At 34.4% G+C, this 12,349-nt stretch overlaps 2 protein-coding genes across 4 annotated transcripts in view; both read left to right on the forward strand.

Annotated features, from left to right (window-relative positions):
- Positions 1-284, forward strand: part of LOC138711700 (alpha-tocopherol transfer protein-like) — a 44,532-nt gene extending 44,248 nt beyond the window's left edge. For all 3 annotated transcript variants that reach the window (XM_069842845.1, XM_069842844.1, XM_069842846.1), the window contains one exon: positions 8-284. In XM_069842845.1, the coding sequence (XP_069698946.1) occupies positions 8-159 (152 nt within the window). In that variant the 3' untranslated portion in view covers positions 160-284. The remainder of the gene's footprint in view (positions 1-7) is intronic.
- The window catches only part of LOC138711699 (alpha-tocopherol transfer protein-like), a 190,140-nt gene that overhangs the window by 26,441 nt on the left and 151,350 nt on the right, over positions 1-12,349 (forward strand). The gene's annotated exons all lie outside the window — the stretch shown is intronic.

The raw sequence follows: 12,349 nt of genomic DNA on the forward strand, positions 1-12,349 counted from the left end.
GTTTCAGATCTGTGGCTTAAGAAAGTAGACAGTTACCACGACTGGTTCCTGCAACACGATAACTTCAAGTCTGACGAGAGCAAAAGGCAAGGAGGTCACTTCGACTCTGGAGAACTCTTCGGGTTTGATGGCTCTTTCAGAAGGCTCAATGTTGACTAAATATAAGATGAACTTTACGAGGGTTATAAATAAAGCAGTGGAAATAGACAGTACGACCATATTATTGAACTTACACGGAAAATACATTTACAATTCTTGAATAAAATCACCGCTGTGTTCTTGTATATTTTGGCAAATCTGTGGTAACCGTTAAATGTCCTTAGCGAAGTTGTTTCTGTAGATCTCTCTGATGGAATGCCCTACTGCATGAAGCTGTGATGAAATATCTGGATATCTCTTGACCTTAAGTTGTTCTTTCAACAGTGGAAACAAGTCGTAATCACAAGAACTCATATCGAGCGAATACGGAGGATGTTCCAATACTTCCCAATCCCATCTCTGTAGCAATTCAGCCATTGCTCCTGCGACATGATAACGAGCATTATGATGCAAGTTGAAAGGTGAATTATCTCTCAGGAAATATGGAAGTTTGCGTCGCATAGCTGGACGTAGGTTGTGTTTCAGAAATTGTTGGTAGTACGTTGCATTGCCATTTTGGTCTTGAGGTACGGCATGGCTAATGATAAAAACTTATAAATATGAAAAAGTGGCGTCTATGTTACAATGAGTGTCGGCAAGATTAATTTATTTTGTAAACAGATTTAAGTGATACAATTTGAAACAGCGGATTACGAAAGAAACAAAAACGGTTCATTTTCGTTATTTAGGCCTACTTTATTATCTACACGAAATTTGACACCATCTGAGTTCGAAAGATTAAAACTATTATTCGTTGTCCTAAAGTAACTTTTACTTATGTTCCTTGAAATAATAATTGTCCTGCCTACTTATACCGAACCAACACATACAGTCTCAGCCGGGGTGGGTGGACTGGGGAGTTAAGAGATGGTATGCAGTGACTCAATCGAGTTATTTACGCCCAGGCCTGTACTATAGAGCGTATTCCGAATCTCACGGTGAGCAATCCGATGGCATCACGGTGTTCCGAATTCCACCGATGACGTCATTGATGCTCCATCGGTGTCGCACCGGTGCCATCAACTTGCAGAGGTGGTGGCAGTCTCCATCAGCCGCCATCAGTGAATCTGATTGGTTCTTGTATAGGGCGGGAATTAGCAGACGAATAACATCGTGCACTGTTGTGTCATGGCGGTGTGTTCTGCTGTATTGTTTGTAATGAGCACAACGTAAAAACAATATGGTAATGGCTTATGAGCGAACATGTCAACGGACCAGCTATTACTACCGGTTCAAGAAGTAAATTGTTTATGCTAGGTTTTCTTTGAACGAGATGGGAGTACGAAAATTTCGCAAAATTTTGCTAGCGTAGCACAGACAACAACTTGTACAGTCGCCATGACAGCCATCGATCCTTCCAGCAGTTTTGTTCCATATTTCGCTGCAACGTGACGTCATTGAAGCCACCGGACCGGTGAGATTCGGAATACGCTGATCGTGTAGAGGGCTAGACCTGGCCTGCAGAACTCGCAAAGTAGGGGAACTATGACGTCAGCCTCACTCCACTTCTATTGGGGATGATCGACTTCCGCCCCGAGAATGAATGTTGATTTAGCCGAGCGTAACTAGAACGCCGTGACCGCACAGGTAGAAAAGTTGGGTGGGGTAAAAGAGGGGGGGAAAGCAGTCGCTCTCAAGAGCTACATTTCTGCAGGCCTGGGCTAGACTGACCTTAAAGATCTCTTTATACACCTGTAGGCCGTGCTGTTAAGTCAACAGTCCAAAGAAAGTTTTAAATCTCATAAGGGACACAGGTAAGGTATTACTGGTGAGGGAACTTATCCAGGAGATAATCTAGTAGGTTGGACGGTTTCATTACTTCTTCTTTTCTACACATCGATGACTATGAACAGATTATACTAATCGCATTTCAGATGTATACAAACATTAATTGTTCTTCCTCCGACACACATCGTCAAGTGAGATGTACTGCCTGGTATACCTGGTAAGGTTTATCTTGTCTCAGTAGCAATAAAACCAAGTCCCTTCAAATGAGGGTGGAGATTACAGGAGGGTTGTAAATTTTCAGTATTCCTTTCAAAACCTTGTTATTGTGCAGGCTACCGGAACTCAATTTCTTGTAAGACAAGCTCAGTGACGGAACTACACAGTACGAAGAGAGATATTTTGTTACTTTATTTTGCGCTACAGAATGTATCAACTGGTCCCTTCTGACACTGGATGGATGGACGGCACCGCTCCATTCCCCCATCGCCATAACAATACAGACGAAGTAAGACATATCTCCTTTCTCTCTCTTTTCACAGTGAAACAAGATACATCACACAGACTCTAATAGAAGTAAAGTCTTGGACAAGAAGTACCCTTCGGAAGACTTCGGTTGAGTCCTTGACAGTTCAGGTTCACACGAAGGAATTTCCTATGCACGATTCCGTTCCGTTTTTCCTTTTTGTTGTTTCTTCGTTGCTTTTTCTGTCTCGTTACAGGTCAAGTGTTATGAATAATCTGTAAGGAAGATAAATTCAAGTAGAATAAGATCCTTTTCCTCTTCTAGTTTTTCACAGAACACTATATTGCTTTAACTAAAAGTTATTGAGATAAGGTTGAATGTATCGAAAACTGTAAGGACATGAGGTGTCAGCTAACCAATTATTATAGCCCGACCACTGACATTAAATCCTGCGCCACAAACCAGTGTTCGTTCGTGCGCAGGTTGTCATAGTAGGGGATCTGTTGAGTTGTAGATGCGCTCCCTGGTCGACGTCTCGCAGCGAGTACGTTCTGAACTATTCGAAACAGCACTCGTGTCCGCGTCCAATCTTTCACTTTTCAATCAATTATTAATATTCCATTTCGACGTATTGTGTATAGTTGAAACAGATTGTGATTTATAATAATGGAAGGGGAACCAAATGTGCGCGGCAGGCTTTTGAAAAGTGACGCGCTTAAAATTATTTATGACGTTGCGAAGTATTTAAGGGGTTAGGTACATCTTACAGGAATTAAATTTTTTGGAAATATTCAACATTTTTTTCTCCATTACTGTATGTTGTAAAATAATGAAAATTGGTAGGTGTAAGACACTGTCCTTCTGCTATATTAAAAAAATATATATTTTTTTACGATTTAAAAAATTATTTATTTATTTATTTGATAAATTCAAAATGGTGGCAGTTCACTGTGTAGTGATGAAGCGTTTCCCTCATAATTCATACATTTGTTAACTATAATATTGTGTATTGTGTATTTATGTATGTTATATCTAAAATATGATGCAAGATCACTTCTCTACCTTTGGTAGTGTCTGATAAATAATAAATTCATTAAAAAATGGTCAAGTATCAGCATTTTCTTCTGAAACAAAATTAAAGAAAAACATTATTTATTAAGGAATGTAGATGAAAGAGCATGATATTGTATAGATGACTTTCAGGAATAAAATAAAAGAGAGAGTTGTGACATGAATGTAGATATTCTGAGAAGTTCGGATGACATGGTAATAGTATGAATTCACCTGATTTAATGTATGAATGAGTGGAAGAGTCGAAAAACGAAAGAATGAACGAATGAATTAATGGAATAAATTTAAGTATGCAATCGAGGTCGCAAATAAAACAATAGCCCAAATCTCCTCCTCCATTACAAAAATCAGGTTTCTTCAGATGTTAGATCTACTAAGGCTGAGTGACCTTCCATCGACAAGAAATAGACAAAGTCCATGACTTTATAAAATTTTGTCACCTGTTCATCCTTCATTTCCATGTAACAAAATCTAAAGCTTATCGCCTTGGTCTATCTTTCGTTGTCGGCAGTGCCAAGTTGGGATCGTGTGTTGCTAGAAAGTCACTGGGTTGACAAGTCTGGAAAATGGAGGGCACTCACCAGACAAACTAAGTTTTGAGTGAATCTGTTATTGAGGTAACTCTAGTCTGTAGGAAGGATACAAAATAAGCGTAGGATATTGAAAATTTTTGGTGAGGACAAAACTATACCAAACAACGTCCATCCAGAAGCATTCAGAACTCAATCTTGAGTAAAGACCTCATGCATCTTTGAATAGATTTCGTTTTCTTTTACAATAAATTTGATTATACAGTAATTTTCACCGTCCAAAATATTTTGTGTTGTTGAGAATGTAAAGATTCGGATGCCAAAATCTTGGTTGGAAATGACACTACCCTTGAAATGTGGAAATGGAAGAAAATTTTCCATAAAAGCAAGTCAAACGACAAGGTTGATGACAATATTTTTGTGATGTTATGCAATTTTCTTATAACCGATATTTAGATGTGGTCTAATTTAATACTATTCCCATCTCAAATATATATTGTGTAGACATTCTTGCTTGTTTGTATGTTTTTCTATTTTTATATTTTATATATTTTTATGTATTTTAAATTTAGTATATGAAATAAGAGCTAAAATAAAACAAATGGTTGATTTATGCAGTTTACCTACCTGTGTAAATTTACAGCCTAGAATTTGTTATGAAAATGCAACGAAAAAATTAATCTATACTAATAATAAATCTGTAGCAGAAATTTTTCTGTTAATTTTCGATTTTCCAAAAATAATTGGTACTAACATATATAATTAACCACCCTGAAACCGAAAAATTGTTGTTTTTTTTTTTTTTTCAATTTCTGTTTGTATGTCTGTCTGTCTGTCTGTCTGTATGTTTGTTACCTTTTCACGCGATAATGGCTGAACCGATTTCGATGAAAATTGGAATATAAATTAAGTTCGTTGTAACTTAGATTTTAAGCTATATGGCATTCAAAATACATTATTTAAAAGGGAGTTATAAGGGGGTCTAAATTAAATAAATCGAAATATCTCGCTTATTATTGATTTTTGTGAAAAATGTTACATAACAAAACTTTCTTTAAAGCTCATTTCCGATAAGTTTTATGCTTTGACAAATTTTGATAGGACTGATATTTAATGAGATAAATGAGTTTCAAAATTAAAATGACAGCTATCTAGGGCGGTGTAATGAATTAAAAAACAAATGACTTCGTCTGTAAGGGGCCTTGGTCAACAACAATCGAAAGCTATGAATCATAGCCTACAGATAATGTTTCTGTGTTTGTATGAAGTAATATCGGAAGCTAAATTAACTGATTTGTGTAAATAATTATTATTTCACCATTGGAAAATGTAGTTTCTCTATACGGACATACTGCTATAATGTTATCACAGTAACTTCTGAGTGAATTGAGGACAGGTAAGATTAAAATAGCTTCTTATGCACAGAAAACTTGATAGGCTATTCTGTGTATTCGTTTCCTGTATTTCTTAAAATAATGTTTATCTCAGAGAATTAACGAACAACAAAAGTGTATTGATTTAGTATGCAGTAATAATTTGTTAGCTTAGAATTCCATTATTTTATAATCAAAATAATATCTATGCTCAATTGAATCGTGTTAAAATACATTAAATACATATGCATTAAATGCAATACAAAAAAAAAGGTAATGAGCCAAGCAGATAATGTTGCGCTGTTGTAAAATAAAATTTGTTCCGCCTGAGATTCAAGAGCTCCCATAACAAAATTAAAAACATACTTATCGGTGTACATCCGTTATCAACACATTTTATATAATATAATATAATATAATATAATATAATATAATATAATATAATATAATATAATATAATATAATATAATATGATATAATATAATGTAATATAATGTAATATAATATAATATAATATAATATAATATAATATAATATAATGTAATATAATATAATATAATATAATATAATATAATATAATATAATATAATATATTATAATATAACATAACATAACATAACATAATATAACATAAAAATATAATATAATATAATATAATATAATATAATATAAAATATTACATTATAATATTTTTTGAGTTATTTAAATTATTTGAAGTGTTCAGAACCATAGTGGCCCAAGCGCCATTTACTGAATACGTAGAAATCAAGGGTTAAAATTAAGTTATTATCATAATTCAATGGAAACATATAGCAAGTAAAATAAAGTATACAAATTAAATCTAAATGATGTCAATGTTCATTTAACTTTGGTTGCATTTAATAAAAATTAAGAAACATGTTACAGGAATTGTCATTGCACCAAATGAGTGTCTCTGGACCAAAATGATCTCATTTTAATTATTTAAATACAATTTAAATTAAGTAACATATTAAACGATTTATCTTTCTATCAAACACGAATGTTCCCTGGATCAAAAGTCCTATTTTAATTATGTAATTAATTTATATTTATATCTAACGGGTGCAGCGGAGCGCACGGGTACGGCTAGTAATTCAAATAAAACCTTCACCTGTAAAATTTGGTTTTCTGGACTTGCGCTGGTGTTTTAATTCGAACCATAATTTTAAAGTTGTATTTTCCACCAACAGTCTTACACGGTAATATTATTTTAGCTAGTTCATTTTGCGACTGTTTATCAACTGCTATGTTAATCTATTGCGTGTGAAATTAATGTGATAATGCGAGCAAAATGATTGCAGGGTTTGGCGCTGAAAGTTACCTCCAAATTTGTTCACGAATATATGTCAAGAATGTTACTTGTCCTAAACAGGATTGAAACCGAAGCCGTTCGTTAAACGGGAAGACATGCTGACCGGTACAGCACAGCAATAGATATAAGGTTATTAAAGAATCCCATACAGCTGTGAGTTATTTGACATCGTGGGGAAATTTTCTTAAATCCGTACAATTTCTCTTCCTATTCACGTTAAAAAATTATTATACTTCCTCTTTAACATTCTATTTATGTAAAAATTTCCAGAGTGTAATTCTGAAGTTATAAAAATCACAGATATTATTATTAGTAGCAGTAGTAGTAGTAGTAGTAGTAGTAGTAGTAGTAGTAGTAGAGTAGTAATAGTAGTAGCAGTAGAGTAGTAATAGTAGCAGTAGAGTAGTAGTAGCAGTAGTAGTAGAGTAGTAGTAGTAGTAGTAGTAGTAGAAGTAATAGTAGTAAAAGTAGCAGTAGTAGAGTAGTAGTAGTGGAACGTTTAGTAGTAGTAGTAGAACGTGTAGCAGTAGTAGTAGTAGTAGTAGCAGTAGAAGTAGAGTAGTAGTAGAGTAGTAATAGCAGTAGCAGTATAGTACTACTAGAGTAGTAATAGTAGTAGTAGTACAGTAGTAATAGTAGTAGCAGTAGTGTAGTAGTAGTAGAGTACTAATAGTAGTAGCAGTATAGTAGTACTAGAGTAGTAACAGTAGTGGCAGTAGAGTAGTAGTAGTAGTAGTAGTAGTAGTAGTAGTAGTAGTAGTAGTAGTGTAGTAGTAGCAGTAGAGTAGTAATAGTAGTAGTAGTAGAGTAGTAATAGTAGTAGCAGTAGAGTAGTAATAGTAGTAGTAGTAGTATAGTAGTAATAGTAGTAGCAGTAGAGTAGTAATAGTAGTAGTAGTAGTAGTAGAGTAGTAATAGTAGTAGCAGTAGAGTAGTAGTAGTTGTGTAATAGTAGTAGTAGTAGCAGTAGCAGGAGAGTAGTAGTAGAGTAGTAATAATAGTAGCAGTAGAGTAATAGTAATAGTAGTAGTAGAGTAGTAATAGTAGTAGCAGTAGAGTAGTAGTAGTAGTAGTAGTAGTAGTAGTTGTGGAATAGTAGTAGTAGCAGCAGCAGCAGTAGAGTAGTAATAGTAGTAGCAGTATAGTAGTACTAGAGTAGTAATAGTAGTAGTAGAATAGTAATAGCAGTAGAGTAGTAATATTATTAGCAGTAGAGTAGTAGTAGTTGTGTAGTAGTAGTTGTAGCAGATGAGTAGTAGGAGTAGAGTAGTAGCAGTCTAGTAGTAGTAGTAATATTAGTAGAAGTAGAGTAGTAGTAGCAGTTGTGTAGTAGTAGTAGCAGTAGAGTAGTAATAGTAGTAGGAGTAAATTAGTAGTAGTAGTAGTAGTAGAGTACTAATAATAGTAGCAGTAGAGTAGTAGTAGTAGTAGTAGTAATAGTAGTAGTAGTGGAGTAGTAGTAGATCAGTAGTAGTAGTGGTAGTAGTAATAGTAGTAGTAGTAGTAGTAGCAGTAGTAGTAGTAGTGGAGTAGTAGTAGAGCAGTAGTAGTAGTGGTAGTAGTAATAGTAGTAGTAGAAGTAGTAGTAGTAGTAGCAGTAGTAGTAGTAGTAGTGGAGTAGCAGTAGAGCAGTAGTTTTAGTAGAGTAGTAGTATTAGCAGTAGAGTGGTAGTAGTGGAGTAGAATTAGTAGTAGCAGTAGAGTAATAGTAGTAGTTTTGTTGTAGTAGTAGTATTAGTAGAATATTAATAGTAGTAGCAGTATATTAGTACTAGAGTAGTAATAGTTGTAGTAGTAGAGTAGTAATAGTAGTAGCAGTAGAGTAGTAGTAGTAGTATTGTAGTAATAGTAGTAGCAGTAGAGTAGTAGTAGTTGTGTAGTAGTAGTAGCAGTAGAGTAGTAGTAGTAGATTAGTAATATTAGTAGGAGTATAGTAGTACTAGAGTAGTAATAGTAGTAGCAGTATAGTAGTAGTAGTAGCAGTAATTGGTAGTAGTAGTAGTAGTTGTGTAGTAGTAGTAGCAGTAGAGTAGTAGTAGTAGTGTAGTAATAGTAGTGGCATTATAATAGTACTAGAGTAGTAATAGTAGTAGAGTATTAATATTAGTAATAGTAGTAGTTTTACAGTAGTAGTTGTAGCAGTAGAGTAGTAGTAATAGTGTAGTAGTAGCAGTAGAGTAGTAATAGTAGTAGAAGTATAGTCGTACTTGTGTAGTAGTAGTAAAATATTGTGTCCCAATTTAACTGTATGAAAATTAACATTGTTATAGGCCCTGTTTTTATTTTATCAAATAGTAAACAGAAATATAAACGTAAGCAACCCCTTTACGACAAGCCTCTAAATAATAGAGAAAAAAATCAGTTTTACTGTGACTTTACTCATGCAGATGTGGTAGCTAACATTCTATTCTAGAAACTAGAAAATCTAATTTTGAAGTGATTTCTTCATAAACACTACCACCAATCAATCCTTTCGCAGTCAACGGTTCGCGAAAATAGTCAGAGAAGTGGAAGAAAGAGTGTACTCGTGTGGGGAAATCCGCTGTAATTAAATGGAAAATTCTAGTTCAACGTGTAACGAAAATTGTATAAGCCCCAGTCTCGTCAGATAATGTCGAACATTTTATTTCTGCTTATGAACCCTTTTCACCGACAAACTTATTCTCTACAACACTTAGAGAAGTTTTTAGTAATTTATTCCGAAGCCAACTAAAGTTTCAATAGTTGAAACAATTTGTGTCAAATCTGAAATATATTTCGGTGTATACATATAATTTTAAGTGACAGTAGCAATACTTTAAATGTGATAAAGTTTAATATTTTACATAAATACGCTTTGGGCAATAAACTGAAAGTTCCTTCAGTTTACAACTAAGTTGTAGGGGTATAAGATTGTCTTTTTCCTCTTTGTCAATAAATTTGCTAGTTTCTTAATATTTAAATATTTAAGGCGTTTTTGTCCTACACTTTTAAAGCGTATTTTATGATTCACGCATATAAAGCCAAATTGAGATACTGAAAGAGCTTGTTATATTTATTACCCACAAATCCGCGGTCTAGTCATAATATGTTTTACCTTTCAAAAACCTTTATAACATTAAAACAAAATAGCTAACAAAATGCGTCGTGCATTGGCCCCAATTTCTATCGAAACTATTCCTAAATTTTGTTTTGCTGCTGTCTAACGACTTGCTGGGACTGTTTCAGATCTGTGGCTTAAGAAAGTAGAGAGTTACCACGATTGGTTCCTGCAACACGATAACTTCAAGTCCGACGAGAGCAAAAGACAAGGCGGTGACTTCGACTCTTCTGATCTATTCGGCTTTGAGGGCTCCTTCAGAAGGCTCAGTGTTGACTAATCTGATGGGATATGTTACGAGGGTTGTAAATAAATAGTGGCAACATAGACTGTACAAACATATTACTTAACTCGCATGGAAAATACCTTTGTGCGAGATCGTGCGTATTTGCTTCGTTTCCGCAAGAAACCAATCCGCGGAAAGTCTAAATTTCCACATTCAATATTCCCAACCTAACACACATAACAATATCCCTCTTCTTACCGCTTAAGTGACATATTGATTTTACTGCTTTAGGCTTTTAACATATTATTTTTAGAGACGTTTAACATAGTAATAATTATAAATTGGAAACTTACCACTGAAATATCACCTAAATTGCACTGTTAAGTATTGTTTTTAAATATTTGCAAAAATTAAGTAAACTCTACAACTCCACTAAAGTTACTGCATTCGTGATGCAAGTAACATTAAGGAATTAGATGTCAAAGATATTTTCCATTTTCATTTCTAGGTTATTTTACGACGCTTTATCAACATCTTAGGTTATTTAGCGTCTGAATGAGATGAAGGTGATAATGCCGGTAGTTACCGAAGGTAACCCAGCATTTACTCATATTGGGTTGAGGGAAAACCCTGGAAAAAACCTCTACCAGGTAACTTTCCCCGACCGGGAATCGAACCCGGGCCACCTGGTTTCGCGGCTAGACGCGCTGACCGTTACTCCACAGGCGTGGACAACGGTACGTTGCTGGAATACATACGTCCCTTCGTTGTGATATCTCGGTACATCAGGAATGAAGCGATATTAGCTCCCAATCACGGTAGAAGAGCTCGACATTGATCACGCTCGCATAGTGCATCCAAAGTAACGTAGACAACAGGGATGTACAGTAACATGCAGCGAATAAAGGCAGCAATTATTACAATAACTTGCGTTACTAAATTTCTGGCTATGTAATAGGGCTAATTATTCAGTTGTTTAATATACATGTACATTTATAAACAAATCGCAAAGGGAAGGCTTTTTATGAACAAAAAGAGAAATAGGAAAAGTTAATTGTATGTAAACCATTTTATTGTTAAAAGCAATTATTTATTATGTAAATACTTCACTTCATTGGTTAGGAGAAACTAATAGGGTCTACCTGCTCGACGTGTGTGATCTCTAAGTACTTTTGAGTATTTGTTGAAAAAATAATAATGGAAATATAGATTGAAATAGAGTATATTTATTGTGTGATTGTGAAAATGTAGTCCTTACTCGCCTGTCGTGATTATGTAATGAGTTTTCTTAGAGTGATTTGAGAAATCCACGTAACATGAAAAAAAAAAACAAACAAACAAATTCATTAAATTAAGATAATGAGAGCCATCGTAATTTTTAGGGTCGATCATTTGAGGGGATATGTATGACTTTTACAACTTCCACAATTTCGGCCAAAATTTGTGAAATTTAAACTATATACACACAGATCTATAATAATATCACCTGTATAAAAATTTGTGCAATTAGGTCTAACAGTTTTGAAATTATATTTTTAAGTATATTTTATATTCACGTTACTAAAAAAGCTCCTTGCATCAAAGTTTTCAAAATCTTTAGTTCATATTTGATAAAAATGCTGAAAACACATATCGGAATAAAAGTGAATTAGCATTTTGAGTTTAGTAATAGTATAAGTCAAAGTGCAATCAAAGATAAAATATTATTTCTAAATTAAATAAAGACGTGATCTAATAAAAGTAAATATCCAGAAACAAGCAACAAATAAAACATCAATAATACATTTAAAATAAAGAAATAAAAGGAATCTAGAGACTATCTGGTGACCCAAATGTAAATTAATTTACCTTCGATGTCAATTGAATGAATTTATTTCTCTCTTCTCCTGAATAATGCCTATATTTTTTTTATTTTGCGTCTCATAATGCCGTTTTATGTTGCTTTTTTATGCAAATCATGTTTTTTTACACAACAAACACTGGACTTCATCACCATGTTCGAAGCATAAATATTGCATCTTCCACTCTTCCTTGAAAGCTTTAAGCGCTTCCGTTCCTTCATGATGCGCTGTGTTCTAAGATCTGTACATCCTTTAGCAATGTTTACTGGTAAAAGAGCTCCGCGCGCGCGCCGCGGGCATGAAAGAGCTCTCGCTCGCAATTATTAGTCTCCATCGCAAGACTGCTGTACATGAAGTTGAGCTATTGCGTATCGGTGCCACTTCTATGCTTCTCTCAGGTTATGAGGATGTCAGCATGCTGCAGTTTTTCTTATGTGGAAGTTTTTTTTAAGGATGTGTCACACAGTTTGATGACTGAGTCCAAGTTCGCTGGATAATCCTCGTACAGTCCAGGGATGGTCAACAGCAAGCAGATCTCGCACCAACTCCACCTGTTCGTCACAATTG

This window comes from Periplaneta americana, chromosome 13 (assembly GCF_040183065.1).
Source record: "Periplaneta americana isolate PAMFEO1 chromosome 13, P.americana_PAMFEO1_priV1, whole genome shotgun sequence".
Classification (NCBI taxonomy): Eukaryota; Metazoa; Arthropoda; class Insecta; order Blattodea; family Blattidae; genus Periplaneta; species Periplaneta americana.